Source organism: Orbicella franksi, chromosome 6 (assembly GCF_964199315.1).
Source record: "Orbicella franksi chromosome 6, jaOrbFran1.1, whole genome shotgun sequence".
In the NCBI taxonomy this organism is placed as follows: domain Eukaryota; kingdom Metazoa; phylum Cnidaria; class Anthozoa; order Scleractinia; family Merulinidae; genus Orbicella; species Orbicella franksi.
In genome coordinates, this window is record NC_138150.1 from 22,524,698 (window position 1) to 22,546,432 (window position 21,735).

At 36.6% G+C, this 21,735-nt stretch overlaps 1 protein-coding gene across 2 annotated transcripts; it reads left to right on the top strand.

Moving 5' to 3' along the window:
• The first annotated feature begins 964 nt into the window (after nt 1–964).
• LOC145491370 (indoleamine 2,3-dioxygenase 2-like) lies at nt 965–21,313 on the top strand. 2 transcript variants are annotated; one of them, XM_081470554.1, is made up of 16 exons: nt 965–1,150; nt 5,156–5,254; nt 5,841–5,960; nt 7,234–7,285; nt 9,307–9,373; nt 10,929–10,943; nt 11,360–11,459; nt 12,784–12,804; nt 13,026–13,122; nt 13,803–13,854; nt 14,129–14,195; nt 16,227–16,308; nt 16,590–16,688; nt 17,456–17,552; nt 18,053–18,129; nt 18,501–21,313. In XM_081470554.1, the coding sequence occupies exons 1-16, from the start codon at nt 1,067–1,069 to the stop codon at nt 18,629–18,631; spliced, it is 1,260 nt and encodes a 419-aa protein (XP_081326680.1). In that variant the 5' UTR covers nt 965–1,066; the 3' UTR covers nt 18,632–21,313. The 2 variants fall into 2 exon arrangements, 1 of the variants encoding a protein (XP_081326680.1); XR_014049816.1 differs by lacking the exons at nt 965–1,150; nt 5,841–5,960; nt 7,234–7,285; ... (10 more) ...; nt 18,053–18,129; nt 18,501–21,313 and adding an exon at nt 2,084–4,324 and having other exon boundaries at nt 5,156–5,185.
• Nucleotides 21,314–21,735: the final 422 nt, after the last annotated feature.

Here is a 21,735-nt window from a genome sequence, read left to right on the forward strand (position 1 = left end):
GTTCACCGAAAATCCGACATGACAAGTTGCATGTGAATGCAATTCACCGCAGTTTCAAGAGTTTCTCTATTTATTACAATTCATGGCGCTAAAATAATTGCATGTAGACACAAAGCCAACCCCTGAACAACGCATTTTTGTGGACTGATCTTGAAAACACTGCACTGGAAATGATTATGTGGGTCGAGTATGGTCTTATTCCACTCCGGGTGAGGGATTAAGACCCAGGCTTCCAGGAGATCATGAGAGTGGAATAAGACTAAGCTCGACCCATATAATCATTTCCAGTGCAGAAATGAGTTCAAAGATTCGAAGATTAAAAAAGATTAAAAAAGATCATAAAAGATTTTTAAAAAAGTTTAAAGATTCATTTTCAGAACAACGCTTTTTTGTGGACTGATCTTGAAAACACTGCACTGGAAATGATTATGTGGGTCGAGTATGGTCATTCCACTCCGGGTGAGGGATTAACGCCCAAGCTAAGGCTATGCTCGACCTCGACCCATATAATCATTTCCAGTGCAGTTTCAGTGCACATGAAAGCGTTGTTCTGGAAATGAATCTTTGAACTCACCTTTGTACACACGGGGCTCGAACCCTGGCCGCAACCGCGATCCCTGACCGCGATCTACCTTAAGTTAAAGTTATGAAGTAACTGCCTGAAATAGACGGGGCAACCTCAGGTGGTTGATTTTCAATATTACCGGCTCGAAGGAAGGAGGAGTTCTGGAGAGTCTGGTAATTGAGAACTTATAGCTGAGATCTGTAGGATTTCCTCAACAACTCATAACTGAGGAATCACCAGCTAGATTCTCTCAGTCAGATAATACGAGACTCTGCTAATGTAAATATTTTTAAGAGACAGGTTATTAATTCGTTAACTTAAGTGTTTTATAAATTTCATATTTTTAGCTCTATTAATTAGAAAGTAAAATCGCACATCCGTGAAACCCTCATGAATGCCAGTCATCACTCATCACGAGAGTGACGAGTGATCACGCGCCAGCAACACACGCGATCCCACGCTCATTCGTTCCCAGACTCCCATCTTTCTTCTTCCTCATCGATGGCTTCTGTTTGCTCCATTCCCTCACCGCAGGAGTTTGATGTATCAGCGGTTTTTGGATTTGTTCCAGAGAGAGAACCTTTAGTAAGTATATTCTTTATAAGGAAAGACAAGAAGTTGTATGAATTTAACGATAGAACCCTGTAATTCCTCTATTGCTGAAAAACAATGAAAACATGATCGTAAGTTAAGTATCGGTATGTAGGGACAGAAAGTCTCGCTAGATAGCAATGTTATTTCGTTGTACCATCACAGTTAAGCTTGTGTTTTTTGTGCTGACTTTCAAGTCCTCGTTGGAAAGTTAAAAATGCTTTATGATTCACTGACGAATTTTTCAAACTTGGTAAAATAAGAACTTATAGGATAGTACTGCAACGAGGAGGGGGGAGGGGGGAGGGGGGGCACCCATGTAAAAAAGACGGGGGTGCTCGTCACAAATTTTAAAAGAACCCCTAAGAGGTACCAAGATCCTATTTTGTTGTCGTGGCTTGTGCCGGGAGCAATGTGAGATTGTTTGCCATTGTGGACCCCCCCCTCCAAAGGGGGTGTTACCCAAAGTTTTTTGTGGGGGTGTGCAGGCCGTGTGCTACATACATACATGTGCAGTATGCTTGAAATCTGTACCTCAATTCAGACTAAAATCTGTGATTTTCATTTATCAGATCTGAACAAAAATCAATACCCCACTTCAGACCTCTAAAATAGTACACAGTCATTATAAATATACCGGGTATGAGTATGACTGCAGCCAACCAGAAATCGCTTTCATCTGCATAAACATTTGAGAAGAGCTACAAATTTGCCAATGTTAATGCAGTAACAAAATAGTTCCTTGTAAACAAAAACATTTAAATTATGTCAAGCCAGAGTAAACATCCTCCTACTTGCACATGCCAAACTCATGAGAGAGGCCACAACTTTGTTTTACTCCTCGTTAAGACAGAACGTTTTAAAATAGTTTTATAAATATATGCCTCTTCATTTGAAACCATTTCCTAGTTAATTACTTAGATTTTATTGTATATTTGAATGTATCTGTTTACCTTTCTTTTCATATTTACACATCTTTTATTGTAAATTCAAACTGAAGTTTATAATCTTTAATAATTCTGAATAAAAACCATAATTAAGACATAATATTATCGATCATCACAGTTATATACACAACTTAAGCTGCTGTGAAATGTAAGATGATTTCCAATCCATGCTGCACACTCTTGAGCGTTTGTTTACGAATCCTGGTTTGTTTCATGTAAGACATCACAAAATGTAAACTTTTGGCAACCACTTACATGAAGTAAATTCAAAGTTTCATGTCAACTGCCATTATGATGTGAAGCTTTATGTCAAAGTCAAAGAAATCCACTTCTCCATTGGTGGCGACCAGATTCCAACCGTTAAAGAGCAACCTGTAAAGAGTCTCGGCTGGTGGTATAGCATCCCGCTTACTGACCGCCATCGCAGTACCAAAATTGAGAAAACTGCAAAGGAAGGTTTAATAGCCATCAATGAGACAGATCTCCCTGGAAAGCTGAAGGCATGGATTTTCCGGCATGGCCTCCTTCCTCGTCTGCTTTGGCCGCTACGGATTTACAAGGTAACACTCACTCGTGTTGAAGCAATCCAACGGCACGTCAGCAAATGCCTCAGAAAATGGCTAGGGGTCCCTCCCAGCTTTACAACTGTCAGACTGTACAGCCGCTCGGCAAAGGTACAGCCACCACTTTCTTCCGTTGTGAATGAATTTAAGGCTGGCAAGGTGCGTCTCCACATGATGCTCCGGGATTCACCTGACCAAGTGATCCGCGAGGTACAACCCTTGGTGAAATCTGGCTGGAAATGGACTGCTGAACAGGCCGTAACTGAAGCAGAAGCCAGCCTTCGAACTAAGGACATCGTAGGTGCAGTGCAAGATAGTAGAGCTGGTCTGGGTAATAACGTACATCGCTGGTTCTCTGCGCAGGGTCCAAAAGGCCGTCGTGAGATGGTCATCGAGGAGGTATGCACCATCGACGAAGAAAGAAGATCAGCTACAGCAGCTGGGTTCATTAAACAGTGTGCTTGGTCATGCTGGGAAGAGGCAGAACAGAGAAAACTCAGCTGGCCCACCCTTGCCCAGATGGAGCCACTGAGGATCAGCTTCCTACTGAGGTCTATGTACGACCTCCTTCCTACACCTACAAACCTCAAACAGTGGAGTATTATTGACGACGACATTTGCCGCGCATGCAACCAAACACATGCCACTCTAGAGCATGTGTTAACGGCTTGCAATAAGTCACTTCAGAAGTACACCTGGAGGCACAACAGAGTGTTGCGGGCTATAGCTGAAGCCACACAGGACCAATGCGCCAGCACTAATAAGGCACCAGTTAAGGAGGTAACAAATCAAGGCATCAAGTTCCACAGGAAAGGTGAGCAGCCCCAACCAGTCGCTGTGAAGAGAGCGAAACAGTCGAGGCTACTTAAGGGTGCCCAAGACTGGCAAATGCTGGCTGATCTATCTAAAGCCCTGCATTTTCCACGTCACATTGCCATCACAACTGTGCGCCCAGACATCATAATCTGGTCCAACTCCCGTAAATGCGTGCATCTGGTCGAACTAATTGTGCCTTGGGAAGGGAACTTTGCCTTTGCTAACAAACACAAGAGAACCCGTTACGAGCCTCTCCGTGCTAGCTGTGAAGATCGTGGCTGGGCCTGCAGTGTTATACCTGTCGAAGTCAGTTGCCACGGCTTCATTGCAAGATCGACCAGGTCCTTCCTGTCAAACATCGGACTCTCAAAGAAAGCTCTCTGAGCAACAATCAAGGCTCTTCAAGAAGAAGCAGAGGCAGCATCCAACTGGATCTGGCAGTCATCGCGCAGTGCCTAAATCTGCGCTGATCACAATATCTTATTAAACTGCATCCAGTAAAGCTCTCTGCTGCCTGGACTCTCCTTGTGCATACACCACACGCTTGCTGCTATTACACCTGACCAGGCATCACCCAGTGGCATCTGCCGCTGGCGGTGCCAGGAACTGTAGTCCCGTTGCTAGCCGCCGAAACTACCATAGTTCCTGGTCAACGGGTGATGAGGGTGATGCCTAGCAGTTGGCAGTTAAAGCCTCTGCATGAATTCTTCTGTCAACTGCCATTATGATGTGAGGCTTTATGCATTGTTCTTTCTCATATCACTTGATAAAACAACTTTGCAGCTGGATGTAAAAATCAATGAAGCTGTTAGAAAAAGAATTTGAAAGGCCTTAAAGATAAGGTATGTGGTATGTAACGAATAACATTGATTCACATTCCATTGAGTGTGACTTAAAATATTTATAAACATTAGGGTGCTGAGATTGCACAGTACAGTCTGGAAATCATCTTTACAGCCTGAAAAAATTCAGGCCTGAACAGGATTTGAACCCATGACCTATGCAATATACTCATCAGTATTGCAGAGGTCATGGGCTCAAATCCTGTTCAAGGAATTTGAACAGTTTAATTTGACAACTGCTTAAGTTGTGTATATATAACAGGGATGATCAATTATGTCTTCATATCTTTCTTTGCAGTTCTTTCATATATTCATATAATTATTCACTTGTAACAACCATTCTTATAAAAAATGATAAAAAAGAGAGTCTATTTCAGACCAAATTCATTGACATATTTTCTTGTGGCCTGTGATCTTGAAGGATAGTCCTCCTTGGAATTATTCCCTCAAAATCATCCCATGGTGATAATTTTCAGTCATGTTAAACACATACGTTGAATTAATTTAGAATCTGTTTAATATATGTATGTATACTTAATTGGCCACTCCCCATTGGGGCTTTTCAGGACCAATGTAAACAAACAATGATAAACAAATATTCAAATAAACATAACTAGGTTAAGAATCCCAACTGGTGGGAGGCAGACCGGTTGGCTATTTATAAGTGCAGCGGAGAAGTTGAACTCAGGGCTACTGAAAACAACATCAGCAGTCAGAAAGGGATTTAAACCCGGGACCTGTAGACAGAGTTCAAATTCAGTGCTCTAACCACTTGGCCACGCTGCTTCCTCTATATATAGAGAGATTCATTTGATTTAATTTATTTTTAAGCAATGTCTGCCAGAGTATTTTTCTCCTTGGGAAGAAGTTGCAAGAGATCTTCCTCAACTCGTGAAAGAAGCTGATTGTTTACGTCAAAGGATTAAAGATGTAAGGATGCTTTCTGGTGTACTTACTTTCCTTTTTGTTTAATGGTTAAATGACATTTTATATTTATATAGTTTTTAATACGTTGTAATATTTAAAGCTAACAGGGAGAGGGCTTTTCCAGAAGATGTTGTTGAGGATTGATTTCAATTTTCATTATTTTTGAAGAGTGACTTCAAATTTCAGTAATTAAGTTCCCTCTCTTCCAAATAATAGCCTCCCCCAAATCTCAGAAAAAAACATAAAAACAGGTTACTTTTTTCCAAATATGAAATATCCTGTTAATAAAAAGTATTACATACAAACAAAAATAAATGTGACATGACCATTCAGAATATTGGTCTTAGTCAAATGTGTGAGAAAGTTAATGAGAAAAGAGTCAGTGGATATGAGAAGGAGAAGGAGAAGAGGAGAAAGAAGAAAATTGTACCAGAGTCAAATTTATGAACTCTTTTAATATGTTAATACTTATTATTTATTTATTGTAAATACTATCTTTATGTTAAATGTGTTCCACCTGTTTCGGGTCAAAGCAGCGCATATATACATGTATATCTTCTTAATATCAGGGTTGTGTTGGTGTTTTTAGCTTCCCTTGTTAGATTACAAGAAACTGTCGTCTGAAGATGAGTGGAAAAGAGCTCATTTGGTTCTTTCCTGTCTTTCCCATGGTTATGTCTGGTGCAAAGGAGACACAGGAGTAGCAAAGGTATAGTGAGCAAATGTGATAATAACCATGTACCAAAAAATTCTTAGTCAAAGTGGTTTTCATTTGAGTGTCGGAGATAATTGGTTTTGCATTGCTACACTACATAATGGACTTAAAGATTTTGCCCCACTTTTTTATCAGTAGAGCCAAAACCAAAAATTTAGTGTGGCTCATTCACACCCTGTGCTTTGCATCTCCTACTCATAGCTACTTCAAGTTTTGATTGGTTCTCTGTATTGCCTGTGTCCTTTGTGATTTGCTAGAGAGATTATTTTGGTTTTGTTTTTACAAATCTCTATTGAAAACCTTTCTATTTTGGAATAATTAAGTACAAATATAAGCATTCTGCCTTATATCATGTTAATGACTTAGGCAAACAGTGCTGTAGGATCATTATTTAGTTTCTAAGACAATGTGTTGGTGGTTGGTTGATTATGTAATTCAGCCCTGGTTTACATTGCATGTACTGACTAGGAGTACTGTATTTCCACTCCCCCCTGGATGGGACGCTAGTCCATCGGAGTAGAGAGAGGCATTATGAGAGTGATTAGGTGTCTTGCCCAAGAACACAACAGAGTGACCCCAGTCCAACACACTCACCATTAGGCCACTGCAACATCCAAAACCTAACATACAGTCGACTCCTGATAACTCAAACGCTCTTTAAGTCAAACCTCAAGCTAACTCGAACCAAAATCGAATAAAGCTTGTCATTATTTGTTAATCGTAACCCAGTTTCGTGACCATTATATATAGGTAAAAGATAATGAAATTGTGGATTAAGGAAGTCTTGAGGGTGACTGTGTCTGTTATATACAGGTGACCACTATATGCAGGTCAACTTAACAGTAAATATAGGGGACGATTTTTGGGAAATTGTTCAGTGACCGTTATACACAGAGTGACGGCTAGTATACAGTGCCATTATATACAGGTTTGACTGTATTTATAGTGAAGGTCACTACAGTTGGACCTTGCTAATTCAAACTCTCTGTTGAAATGAAAAATAGTTCAAAATAGCAGGAGTTTAAAATAGCTGATAGTAAATTACTGAAGGGTAAATCCAAGGGGAATGATTTTGAGTCTGAAATAATGGGGAATTCCAAATAGCTGAGTTCAAATTAGTGGAATCCAACGGTATATTAAATTTTGTAAACCAGACATATCAGTCTGAAAATTTCAAGTCAAAAACAAAACAATTTAAAACAAATCCAAAATGAGTTGATGATAAAGTAAAATATATGAATTTACTGGTTATGTTCTCAACTTGTAGATTCTTCCAAAGTGTTTAGCAGTTCCCTGGGTGGCAGTGTCGAACCACTTAGGTAAGTAAAAATTACCTCAGAACTAGCAATTTCACATTTTTTGTTGATTAATGGAGGTTGGATTCCTGTAACATCCCTGGCCACAGTTGTTCAAAGGTTGGATAATGCTATTCATCAGATACATTTTTTGTCCATTGGGTATTAAATTCTGCTATAGAAAACCATGCTATTGACTGAAAAGTGTGTGGCACAATTTTTTTTTTGCAAGGTTTAATTTGGTGGATCAGCGAATTTTTGTATTTTTCGGGAACTAATTTTTGAAGTTCTAAAGGACTGGTTCCTCTTGGTGGTTAATAATTTCTGCAATTTCCAGGAAGACATTTTCATTATGTTATTGAACTACATGCAATCGACAAGTGAAAGAACATCAGGAATCTTTGAATCTCTTACATTTAAAACTTGCCCTAGAGTAACTGATTGCTCTTGCAGTGGATCAGCAATGACTACGGTACCACTTGATGCATTATCGCATCTGTAGTATACTGAGTGGAATTTCATCGTTTTATTTCTAAACGTTTTGTTTTGTTTTTGACCAATAGAGACATTTGAAATAAATGGCACCAACAAGCTAAGATTCTACTTGAGATTTTTGTGTGTATAATTTCAGCGGTGGATTACATTTTTGCAGAGAAAATTTTTCAGCGAACTTTTTTTCAGGAACTTTCTCCAAAAATCCCAAAGCTCACAGAAAATTAGAACCTACAAAACTTTTGTGCCACACAGTAGCAATTTACATGTATCCAGTGGAGAGCTAATCCATTTTGAACAACGAGGGCCAGGAATTCCTACTCCTCCCAGGTAGTTCCCAGATGGAGTGCTCCTTACCCCATGACTGGCAGGTCCTCGTATTTAACTCAGCCAGGAGACCTCTGCATCCTGTAAAACAGACACCCTTCATATTAACAAGATGCTGGAAAAAGAAGGAGCGAGAATAAATAATGCTCAAGTCTCCTATGGCTAGGAAACTTAAAAACACTAGCCAAAACCTTTTCTTACAAACAATGTCAAGTATCTTGCTCTCAATACTGAATTTTTCAACTGGTGCCCATGTTGCAACACTTGATTTTGCGTTAGTAGATTTTACATAGCCTGGAGGCAGAGAGCTTACGGCCCAATTCTCCACTTGGAGAACGGATAAATGATGATGATGAGATTTTACATAGAGCTCTATGCTTGTACTCGATCTCATTGCCAGATGTTATGTTACCTGGCATCAATTCAGTCTCGCTAATACAGAAACATTAAGTTACTCCCCTTAGATTTTATTCTATCTTGGTTCAAAATTTGTTATACTCCTTAACTTAAATTTCTGTAAGTATGTAGTGCACTACTGTTGTACTTTACTGTAATGTTTGCACTTCTTTGAACTTGCCCCTACGTGATATACAGTTTATTTATATCCACAATTGATGTGTGATATAACTATGCTTACTCAAATTTTATGAAACTTTTTCAATTTAATGACAAAAAATTCTTGCATTAGATACATATTGTGGAGGCGCAATGGCCTCAGCCCGGTTATGGTAATAATAGTAATCAACTTTATTTACTGAGGGTAGCACACAACAGTAGTCACTGAAAAACCAGTGGCCCTCATATAAATAGTTACAGAATAAAAAGATGATGTGTTAAAAATTAAAACATATAGAAAGATTCACAAATATGCAACGATGATATATGGTTAGTGTGCTCGCCTCCAGATTGAACGGTTGAGGCTCAAGCCCTAGCTAGGGACATTGGGTTGTGTTCTTTGGCAAGATGCATAATTACTCTCACAGTGCATCTCTCCATGGCCATGCACTGTGGTGCATAAATGGGTACCGGCAGATTTAATGCAAGGGTAGCATGGCAACAGACTTGCATCCTATCCAGGGGGGAGTAGAAATACTCCTAGTTGCTCTGTGCAACTAAAACCGGCAATAAGCACTGGCTTGATGGGCTACTTGGCTTGTATGCACACTTTACCTTTTTTACATTCCTTGGTTTGGCAGCTCAGTTAACTAGCATTTTTCCAACCCTAGATATCCCTCCAGTAATAACACACTGCAGTTATGCCCTTTACAACTGGCGATACATCGACCCCAACCGGTAAGCTGCCTCATAATTTCATGAAACATTTAATTCAAATATGGAGTATTTTTAAAATAATTACCGATAGAATAACATATTAAGTGTTAAGAGTTAAGAGTTTTTTTAAAAAATGCTGTTAGCACTGTAAGTGCAACTGTTTTATTGGTAGGTTTAAAATATACATTGGAAAAAAAAGTTCTAAGAAAATACACGTGCTAATTGGTTAAAAATCGTGTTTCTATAACTCAGTAGAAACACAGAACTAGCACGAGCTGTTGACATTATGATGGTACGACCAAAGAGAATTTACATTTTGATAACCAAAGTTAACGAGCTGTTTTCCCTTTTTTCATTGTGGTGTTCTCTAAAAGAAATAGAAAACATGTTCTTGGTGTTTCGATCAAGTTTTAGTATAAATCTACTAGCGTTCTATCATGAATGCCATCCTCTGATTGGCTATGGTACTCATGTTCTATTCTGTGATAGATAGTGAGTAGCGTAGCAGTGTGCACTGGGGGCCGCTTCTTTGTGTTTTCGAAGTGTCTGTGAAGAGGATTTAGATGAAAGTTTTGAACAACTAGTAGATTTATACTAAAAGAATTAGATTATTTGCTCAGGATTCTTATGCATGACAATTCACTCGGGCTGCACCTCGTCAACTATCATGCGATAGCAATCTCGTGCTCATAATCTAATTGTTTAATAGAAACACTTGTGATAGTTTGGGAGAACTCGAAAAAGCTGCACAGCATTTCTCGTTCTCCCAAACTTCCACTCGTGTTTCTATAACTCAACAGAAACACGGTACATGTTTTCTATTTCTTAAATATTGACTATTAGCCATTGAAGTGCAGGGTTAAGTGACTTAGGCAAGTGAAAGTACAATTATTTAATGTATTATTGATTAGAATCTAGTCATGACTACAGTGAGCATACCAGTTCTCACTGCAACAATTTTTCTAGCAAGCAGCAAAAACCTCTATCCAGTCAACGTTAAGTTGTCAATGAATGTACTGTGATCAAAGGCAAAATGTAAGATGTTGGTGAGATAATCAAAACCCATTATGATGGGACCAAGTATTTGCAAATTATGCAGTTGCAAGTTGGAGTTGTGAGTTTCAAGTTGCAAGTTGTGATTTCTGAATAGCAGGTCGGTGGTTAGAGATGCAAGTTCCCCCTTCTTGGTCCAAAGTAAAACTCAGTGTATCACTTTCTTTATGATATACTAACAACCCTATAATGCAAGTAGGTTTTGGCAGCCTAACTGTGGCCTGATTAACAGGTTTCATCTGTATTTCAACCTTTTCATACTTCAGGCCCATTTGCTACTTTCAGTTCAAATTTTTGTATTATAAACAGGAAAATGAACTTTAATAGGTATAGGTCAAATCTAGACTCTCTTTTTAAAATTACTTATGAATACAGAATCAATATAGAAAGCTGGACTTCAGGCCTTGATATGCAATGATTTTTGATGAAAGGAAAAGTTAAAATAATGAAATTTTATCATCTACTAATGAGTGGTTTGTTTCTGTTTCTATTTCAAATTTATTGTCATGCTTAATGACTGGAGACCTCGTAATATGGAGTAAGTTAAACTTTTTTTTTTGAAGTGCTAATTAATTTCTATTTCTCTGAGTGGCTACAGAAATTCAATTATGTAGCACTCGTAACTTAATTATTGCACAAGTTATGTATGTATACCGGTATTTATGTTGTGGGTCTTTTACGTATTCTATTCATGAAAGGTGCACTTTTTTCCAATCAGACCTGCCAAGATTAGCTTAGCAATTTGCCAGTCCAGTCAGCTTGATAATTTCTCTGTTGCATAATTATTCAAGTCTTTTTTTTTTTGTCTGAAATTTTATATAGATGCATGTAAACAAGTTTTATTGGTTGCTTCTGTATCATGCATTTCAGAAGTATGTGTACCAATCTAGCAGCAATACCTAACATTAGTGTACAGGTCTGTCATAGGCTGTTACCTTTTCTGTTGTTTTTCAGCAACTTAGAAATTTCTGTTAAAATGACCGGATCATGGACTGAGGATGGATTTGTAAAAGTTCCACTTCAAGTGGAGTTAGATTTTGGGAAAGGATATCATGTAAGGCTTTGGCACTGTGTTTGTAATAAATATCCGAATTTTAACTGGAGCCTGGCAGATGGCCATATATCTCATTACTTTGGCCTTTATTTCTGTATGTACATTTAAGAAAGTTCTTCCATTAAATGAGGAAAATTCAAAGCACTAACTCGGGGTTGTCAAAAGTAGCCAGCTTCGGTTGCCTTGATATGCTTTTTTTGTCATTACTCTAACTTATGGTGGCTCAAAACAGTCTCCATTGCTCTTTCCAAGAGTTAGATTTTGATGGGTCATCATAACCACTTTTTATCAATTGATGCTATAATCATGGTGTCAAAACACTGCTCAATCATTGGTGAACACATTGTTATCATTCTCGTGACACAATAGGTTACCATAGCAACAGTATGACCTGCTAAAAACACCCTTAATTATAGTTTTTAATTAGGGGTTTTAATTCAAAAACAGTACAGTGAAATTTTTTATATTATCAAATTTTGATTAGCAGGATGAGATGCAACTTTCAGCAAAGTTTAAAAAAAGTCTGTACATAGGGTTCACAGTCACCTTAAGTTTTCAAAACTTTAAGGTGGCTCTGAACCCCATGTATAAAAATTTCACCATGCCACTTTTGAATTATAAGCCTTTAAACCTATAATAAAGGGTGTATTTTAGAAACATACACTTGTCTAAACACCAAGTCTTGGAAAGTGCTGGTAAATGTTTTGAGCCACCTTAATACAGTAGAATTTCCTCTAAGTGAGCCACCAACCTGTAGCAGTGATATAGCTCTCTCTTTAATTAATTTGTTGCAACCTTGCACTGATCTATATTTTGTGTTGTTTCAGCAAAAATCCATACCCCTCCCACAGAGGGATATTTTGGTTTGAATCCCCCTCTTCCCCCCCCCCCCACCCCCCACTCATCTCTCTGGAAATTTATCACAGTTTTTGTTCATACTTTTTCTTTTAAAACATTTTGGCCTTTTGAGACCTCCCTGTCTGCTTGGAATTTCCAAATATCTAACCCTCCTTGGGGTGGGTATGGATATATTTTCTGGAACCTTACATTTTCAATAATTCCTCTTATTGAATCCTTCTTCCAATGGCAATAAATTCCTCTTATTGAATCCTTCTTCCAATGGCCGCCTCTCTGCAATGGCCAGTTAGTTCTGTCCCAGGGTGTCCATAAAAGTCTTTTAAGATGGATGCTAGACATATGTGTTCAATTCAACAATGACCAATCTTGGAGTCTCAGGCCAATTTACCATTAAATATTTATTTGTCACCTATTAAAATTGTTCTTAATATTATTTTTAACTTGTTATTTTGTTTTCCTTTGTTAGAGTATCATTGAAGGACAGGAGGTTAGACGACTTTTTGCATTTTACATTTACCATGATTATGACTAGCTTCAGGAATTTTTAAGTGGTTTGTAATCTGATGTACAAATATTTTATATTGAAAGGTCAAGTGTCAAATATTTGGGGAAAATAAGTGCATATCAACAATAAAATTCTGGCAGCCCTGGTCATTCTATGAAAAATTATTTAGTAAATACCTGTTTTTCTCTAATTTCTGTTGTCAGTCTGTTGTGAACGGTGACAGCACAGGAGTGTTGAAAGCCTTGATGTCACTTGGAGAAACAATAGTAAAACTCAAGACATCTTTCCTACGAATTTATGGTAGGTAAAGGAAATAAAACTCAGGACATGTTTCTTAAAAAAATTATGGTATGTAATGGAAATTTCCATTCAAGCCTAGCTGGTTTACCTGGCTGATACAATAGACATGTTTCTTACAAATTTAGATCAGGTAAAGAAAAGTTTCTCGACAGGCCTAGCTGGGCTACCAAGCTGATGCTTAACTCTGATTTTCATAGCATGAAGCAATCAGGTGTATTGCTACTCCCCTTGAAATAAAAAGATAGTTCTTGCAAGCTAGCAGCCGCCCCTCCCCCCCCCCCCCCCCATTTTGGCATGGGGGGTAAATATACTCCTTGTTAGTTGTCTTTCAAGACTGAGAAAATAACACTAGGGTCACACAAGGAATTGCTAATAAAAATGACTACAAGGTTGTCAGTGAAAGTAACCATCACTGTGAAACAACCATCTTTTTCTTGGTCTCTGTTGGCTACTTTGCTAAGCTATTTGTCTGATCCTTTAGAAAAAGAAGGCAAAATCAACTACCTACTCAAACATAAAGCCTAGCCTTTTACCTGGTCAGCTTCACAAACTCACTATTATAATGGTTAATTTATCTTTTTCAACTTGAATCAATAGCTTATTGTTTTACTTAGGACTGCTTACTGGTAGTCTCATGTGTTCTCAGCTAATTGATTCTGACATGATGACTTTGTACACAGATGTTTGTGATCCTGATGAATTTTATCACAGTCTGCGGCCCTTTCTTGCTGGGTAAGTATCATTTGCATTAAATTTTACAGTTCTCCAGACACATTTTGTTGTTAAGTTCTTTCCTGTTCTTTTTAGATACCACTGAGTATTTGATCCATGGTTTGGGTGGAGGGTAGAAATGCTTCTAGTCACTTCATGTTACAGAAAGTGGGATAAGCTCCAGCTTAATAGAACACTTGGCTCGTATGCAGACTTAATCCTTACAATCATGCTGAAATGAGATTAGTGAAAAAAGTACATTTAAGAAAACTTGTATGAAAATGTTCCTTTTTAGGTGGTATGGCAATCCAGTTCTACCAGATGGCCTTGTCTATGAGGGTGTGAGTGAGACACCATTACAAGTAAGTTATTTATAACTACTTGATTGCTGTTTGAAGATAACCATTGACCAATGTTAACCTTTTCTTTGTGCTAAAAATAATTTGTTTGGTTGGTACATGGTACATTAAGTTTGATAAAGAACAGAAAAAGAAATAGATAACCTCCCAAAATCAGAGCTTCACTGTGCTTTGAATACTTACAGAACTGTACAACCCTGGAAATTGTTGATGGTTAATTACAAGGTGGCTTGTGTGGAACGCCATCTTTCTTAAACCTGACCACCTGAACTCCAGAAAATGATATATTATCCCTTACTGTTAAGTTTTCGCTAAAGCTTGAGCTTGTGAAGGAAAGACAATAGTTTGGGGGTTAAACTGTAAAGAGGATTAATGAATATTACCTCCAGGCTCTCGATTGCCATGTGTTTTCACTGATCAAGCCTTGAGTCTGCTGGACATCTTGTTCTCAACCTTTTCAACCCACCTCCTCCCCAGCTTTACATGTATGGTTTATTGGCAGTTTCTTGCCCCCACCTTTGATGGGCATACCATTTCTTGTTATTGTTAATTAGTTTTAAAATGGATTTTTGAATAGTATATAGATTTAGCCAAGCCTAAAAGTGGAGCTCCTAATCACTAAGTTAACCTGACTCGAGCCTGCGATCCAATTAAAAAAAAAAAAGTACCCAGACAGCGGTCAACTTAAAAGAAAATATAACCTCATTGAGCTGAAAACATAAGCCCGCAATATCGTCCTGTGACACTGGTCTGCAGATACCTTGTTTGATAGGTGTCAATTGACCATGACATGGATGTCCATTGTAAGACTGCATGCCTCGGTCCACCTATTAGCTGGAGTATGGCTGCCATGTTGCGTGACATCATTGTCGTCATTGTAGGGTGCACACACCTGCGATCCCTGCCGCTAGCCATGTTGACCATGAAAAAGAGTTCTTTTCAATACAAAGTGTTAAACTACATCCTCTACACAAATGACCGTCTTTTTAAAATAGGATGGATACATATCAATTCCAAACTGCACCTTTTGTCAAGACGGTTGAGAAACTATTCATCATATTCTATTTGAATGCTCTTTTTCCAAGTGTTTTTGGAGTATGGTGTCCTCTTGCATATTAAATAGGCTTGGAAGTTGCGGGTGCCTCTTGATACGTGACATCATGATAAGTATTCTGAAGGAGGGAATGGATTTGATTAACTATGTAGTGACTCTAGGAAAAACATATCTGTGGACCTGTAGTTGTAAAGGCTGAATTAATCCCATCTTTAACCATTTCAAAAGAATTACGGAAATCAAATATGAAACCGAAAAATACATAGCTTTTAAGGCAAATAAGGTCAGCCAGTTTAAAAAGAAATGGGAAGTGTGTACTTAATTTAAATTTAATGAAAAGTAAATAATTGTCAAAACTTTATAAGCAGTATTTCTTTCTTTTTTTTCATATATTTTCAACTTAGTTATTACGTTGTATGTTGCAAAAAAAATTGATGTCCTGTAGATAGAGAAATAATGCAAAAAGGTTGTTTATCATAAAAAAAAAGAAAAAAAACTGTTGCTTTTAACATTGTTATAAATTCAGACCTAAAATTGTAATTAATGACATGTAATATAAGTTTGAGTCATGTAAGTGTTGCTATGATTAAATAAAAAAAAATTGATCTAAAAAAATTAAATTAAAAAAGATGTGTATCTCTATGCATGCATGTGGTTCTGTTCCTATAATTATAGTGCTCTGCTTGGTGGCCTTTCAGGCTGCCGGAGCTCCACTACTATTAAGCAGCTAAATGCTTCTCGCTTATAGCCAAACTTTTATCCAGACAAATGGTTGCAATTGTCTGTTCTTAATATTGTTTTGGCCTATCAAATTGAGGTACCCCTGACAACAAGGTCCATTTTTCAGTTGTATTAAAATATATCTCAAGGGGATTCAGAGGAATAAAGTTAATTAAAAATATTGAGCATTTCCTATAATTTGTGACTGTAACTAGCATTTTAAGAAAAAAAATCAGTGGTTTTGTCTTGTTTGTTGTCAGTATTCTGGAGGAAGTGCAGCAGAGTCATCAGTTTTTCAAGTTCTTGATGCAGCATTGGGCATCTTACATTCCAAAGATACAGGTAGGAAATAATGTTGCAGTCTAATTAAGTAATAAATAGTAATAAACAGTTAAGTCTAATATTCCCTGGACTACAAGTAGTCCCTCTTTTTCTTAGTCCGTAGTGCATGACGTAAAAGAAAACCACAAGAAAAAAAATTACCTCACAAAATCCTGGGGGCGAGATTCCCTCCTTCGTGTTTCTTGCTTACTCCATTATAATATTATTTTTCTTTTGAACAGCTCCAGAAGAACTGTGTCAGTTGCTTTAAGTTTTTTTGGAATTGACTGTTTTTTCTTCAGATGGTGACCAATTTTTACATCGGATGCGTTACTACATGCCTCCTAAACATCGTGCATTTATAGAGGCTGTATCAAATGGACCATCCATCAGAAACTTTGGTGAGTGAGTAATGGCAAAATATGAGAGGAGTTATATTTGAATTTTTATCATCAATATTCACTGGAGACTTGTTTCTCAAAGGCATGTATCTGGTGTGTGTCATAATATAAAGCACCCTGTGAATTTGAGAGTACTTGTAAGAAATTAAAAAAAAAAAAGAAGTCCAGTGGTTTCAACATTTCTCATGTGTTCTCAGGTTAAGCAATTAAAATGTTTATTTGTTTATTTCACTGACTTATTTCATTTTACTCTTGTTTCCTTGACAAGTTTGTTTTATTCATACTTACAGTAGCTTGTGTTGGGTTATGAATGTTGTATTAAAGTTTAGGTGTAATCCAACTAAATGAATTCTTGAGTTATTGAATCAAACATATATTATGCAAATAAATCCAAATTAAAAAAGGTAACACTTATTTATGGCAGTTGCCAGAATTTTTTATATTACTTAATAAGTAATGATAAGACCTGCTGACGGCTTTTTAGCAAACATGAGTTTGCAGAATTTGAACTGACAAATGACAGAAAGTTGTTGGCTTCTCAGGTTGCTGATTAAAATACTAAGACTTTTTAAAACAATTTTGCTCCGTTAAAGCGAAAAATATAATATTTAGTGTTAAATATTAATTAAATAACATTTTTTTGTACATGCTTTAAGTTTTAGATGTTTTATTGTGTAAAATCTAAAACTTTACATAATTTATACTACGTGCACTTCACTAACTTGGCTAGTTTATAACACTAACCATTTAATATGTTTTATGTCAAGCCCTTACAAGTGGAGATCCTGTTCTTGTTGAGGAGTATAACAACTGCGTGCAGAAATTAAAGGAGTTCAGAAATGTTCACTTACAAGTTGTAGCTAGGTTAGTGTTGCTTGTGGATGTGGTAGTAGGCTTCTTTGGGTCATCAGACAGTCTCTATGTGGGTAATCTTCAAGGTTGAAGGTGAAAAAAATACAGCTTTTTGTCGGTTAATGATTAAATTTTCAGTTTTTTGACGGCTAACAGTAAGATTTTTCTTGTTTGATGAATGAGAGTTATCTTATTTGATGATTGATGGTTAATAATTATTTTTAGGCTTTTTGACAGTACCTGTTAAATATTACTGTAAGTCTGGCCAAATCTGTTACATGTCTGTCCAAAATAGAAATTTGAAAGGAAAAATGGAAGAACATTATTTCCAGCACTGTTGTGAGAAATTCTTTTGACAGTTTATATCAACCAATTCAAATTATTTATGAAACAGACCACTATGATTTGAAGAGGCTGTCTATTTTAAGTGATATGTTTATACACTGAGAATACAATAGTGTGCAATATACAGTTACCATCAAATTTATGAATGTTAACTTCTCTATGTATAGATACATCATGATTCCAGCAAACAGAGGGAAAGACAGCAAGGAGCGAGGAATGGCCTTGAAAGGCACTGGAGGGTCAGGTAAGTTGGGTAATTAGGAGAAAAGTTAGAACCACCTTGCACTAGGTACTATAATGTTAAAGAGAATTGGTACATGGGGTTGGTTTGTGTGCACTGTTCTGCTCAATAACATTGACATGAATGAGCCACACAAGGATTCCACCCAGGAAATAATGTTAAGAGGAGATAAAGACAAGTGGAGGTTAGCTTATATATACTGGACCCTTGCAAAACAAATTGTTAAACTTATGTAATTGTTTTTATTTAATTTGTTACGTTTGTCCTGTTTGCTTTTTGTTTGCAGCCTTGACTTGTAATTTGTGTTTTGTAGTATTTCTCACTCAAGGCAAGTTTCTTTTTCTCATTTTTTTTTCTTTTTTGCCCCATTGCAGGAATAATAAGTTTCCTGAAGCAGGTTCGAAATGAAACTGCTAGCGCTGTTAGTAGTAATAACAACATTGACAAACATTCATCACAAGATTCACAGAAACAAGTTAATGGAATTTGCAATGGTATACATTAATTAGAAACCCACTTGTTTTACAAAACCAATCTTATCTCCTGAGGCCTAGGCTCTATGATCAGTACCTGACTCAGTGTGGCCTGGTTATTATTTCAATGTAATTATTCCATTTTAGATTGTAGACATCAATCAGCTGAACAACCCTGTGCCCTCCATTCTAATAAGCGGCCTCCTACAGTAAGCAATCACTTTTGCAAAAACAAAGAAAATTTCCTGTGAAATCACAACCTCTTGTCAGACTGACCACTCACAGGTACGTCCTGTGAGGGCTGATGGTTTGACCACTTGTCAAATGGTCCCATTACACTGTGGGAAAAAACTTAAATATAATACTGCATGTGAATATTATTATTTATCGGGAAAAAAAATTGTTATTTTTAATATCTGATGCTTGTTAGGTATCATGTAACATACTTCACTATTATTTTATTCTGGCACTTGTGGTCTAGTATGACGTTGTTAGTACTGTAAAATTTTAATTAGCTTGTCACTCTTAATTTTGGAAACTTTAGTATGCTTTGAAAGTTCTTCCGACAATCACGTGGTTCCGACACTACTCGTCATGGAGATTGGCCATTTGCTTTGACCATGACACACATGCACTTCACAAAGTGAAGTTCAGTCAGTTCATTCTCATGTACTGAATCATCAAATTGGGATGTTTTGTAATTTTGTCTGTTTGAACCAGAAAATAACTTAATAAGGCGCCTTTTGTGACGCGGATATTAAAATGACTTGATCCACACAATTGATAATCATAATTCTTATGCCTACTGTGCATGCCTTTGTGTATGCACTTGGGAAATGTTGCTGACGTCCATGACATGACAGAAGTGAGTTATAGCTAGCATAGCCATATTTATCCAGGTTTGCAGACAAATAATTATTATAACTTAATAGTATAATTGAATTTATTTACCCAAAGTATATGTGAACCAATAGCTAGTTTCCTATGCATTGTTTTAAAGAGTGAATAGAAATTAAAACAACTTAAATTATATCCCAACTTTATTTGGGCAGCAAATTCCTCCTAACAACAACAGCAACAATTTATTCATACCTTTGTAGTATCATAGGTCTTTATTCTGATTTTTACAGCTTAGTTATTTGACTGAGTTAGTTTATTTTACTCATGTTTTATATATTTCTACGTTTTTTTTAAAATTTTTATTGGTGAGATATTTTTAAACTCATTGTAAAGCGCTATTGGATAGTGATAGAAATAGTGCTATATAAATAATGTATTATTGTTATAATAACAATTACAATTTCCTCAAATGTGATTGGTGCATAAACTGGTGTATTTTGCTCTAATTTATCTGCAAAGTTGTAATCGGACAGTGTAATGGGACAGTTGGCTTTAATTGGACACCTGTAATCAGACAGTTACATGAGCCAATCATTTTAAGTCCTCTCCACTAAATCCACCAATCACAACATTGATTACAGTCACTATAGTAACCAATTCAAGAGACTGACTTTGCGAAATTGTGGAGGTTTAGTTTCCAGTGACTGTTTTGAAAGAAACTTGACAGCCATTTTGACAGCTATTCCCAAATTCTTATTATGATATTTAAAAATGACTATTAAAAGCTATTTTTCAAATTGTGGGAAATTGTAACGGTTATGATTAATTAGTAACAGGACATTGTGTCATTCAATTCAGTCTGTAATCATACTCTTGACTAACAAGTCACACTCCCAATTCGCAGTTGTCCGATTTTGTTAATCACTTGTATGATTACAGACCAAATTGGACTCCACTCAGTCCTATTACCATTATTTATTATGATTATGATTATGAATTATTTACAATTTTTTACTAAACTGGTCATCCGAGATAACTTTAAAAGCTAAACTAGTTAGATGACCCAAATCCATTAAAATATTTATTATAGTGCTAGTCCGAAAGTGCACAAAAGGTTATTTTCAAAGTAATTACAAGAGTAAAATATGGGCTAAAATATAGCAAAAAGCCAATTATAGGCTTAATAGGCATACGTACATTCCTATGTATTGATTAATATAATATCACTATTTAGTGAGAAAAGCATATTTTCACTAGACAGCTCTATTTTGTTAATGTGCTTGTTTCTACGTATTTTATCAGCCTCTTGTAATAAAAGTGAGAATAGCAACGCCAACTAGAGGACCTCAAGATATTTTAGGATATTTGGAACACAAATATTCCAACTTTACTACAAATTATTACTTTTCCTGTTCTTTCTTTTGCAAAGGGTTTCAAAAGGGTTTCATAAGAGTTTCCACAGGGTTTCTAAGGAGTTTCATAATGTTTCAAAAGGGTTTCCAAATTTGAAAAGGGATTCAAAGCGGTTTCAAAGCTTTTCAAACAGGTTTCGAAAGGGTTTCCAAACGGTTTCAAGAGTTTCGAAACGGTTTCAAAGGGGTTTCAAACAGGGTTTCCAAAGAGCTTCGAAAGGGTTAACAGACCCTTTACAGTCCGAAAGTGGACACCAAGTTATTTTTAGAGTAATTACAATTTATAGGCTAAAACATAGCAAAGACTACTATAGGCCCAATAGCCATACGTACATTCCTGTGTTAATTAACATATCACTTACTATTTAGTGAGAAAAGCATATTTTCACCAGAGTTCTCTTTTGTTATGTGCTTGTTTCTACTTATTTTATAAGTCTGTTGTAATAAAAGTGAGAAAAGCATTGTTTAAGGACCTTTAAGATATTTTAGGATGTTACAAATTATTTTTACTTTTCCTGTTCCTTCCTTTGTAAAGGGTTCAAAGGGTTTGAAAAGTGTTTCATAAGAGTTTCCAGGGGTTTTTTTTAAAACCCCTTAAAAGGGGTTTCTAAGGGGGTTTCAAAGCGTTTCCAAAGGGTTTCAAAACGGATTCCAAACAGTTTTAAAAGAGTTTCGAAACGGAACTGTCCAGTCACAGTACTTTGAGTTATTCTGAATTGGTCAGGTACAAAATTACCTTCAAATTGAAGGAAACCTGAAAATAGTAGTTTAGAAAGATAGAAAAACACCAAATAGATAGTAATATCTCTAAAGAACAAGGATGTTCAAGGATAGAGAAGATTCACACAGATTACACACGACAACCTTGAAAATTTTAGGCATAG

Bases quoted from the DNA above. Each gene is read 5' to 3' on its own strand.
- LOC145491370 (XM_081470554.1), top strand. From the start codon at position 1,067: ATGGCTTCTGTTTGCTCCATTCCCTCACCGCAGGAGTTTGATGTATCA. The intron at 16,689-17,455 runs GTGAGTGAGTAA...TTTTATGTCAAG, and splicing joins ACCATCCATCAGAAACTTTG to CCCTTACAAGTGGAGATCCT. The intron at 18,130-18,500 runs GTAAGTTGGGTA...GCCCCATTGCAG, and splicing joins GAAAGGCACTGGAGGGTCAG to GAATAATAAGTTTCCTGAAG.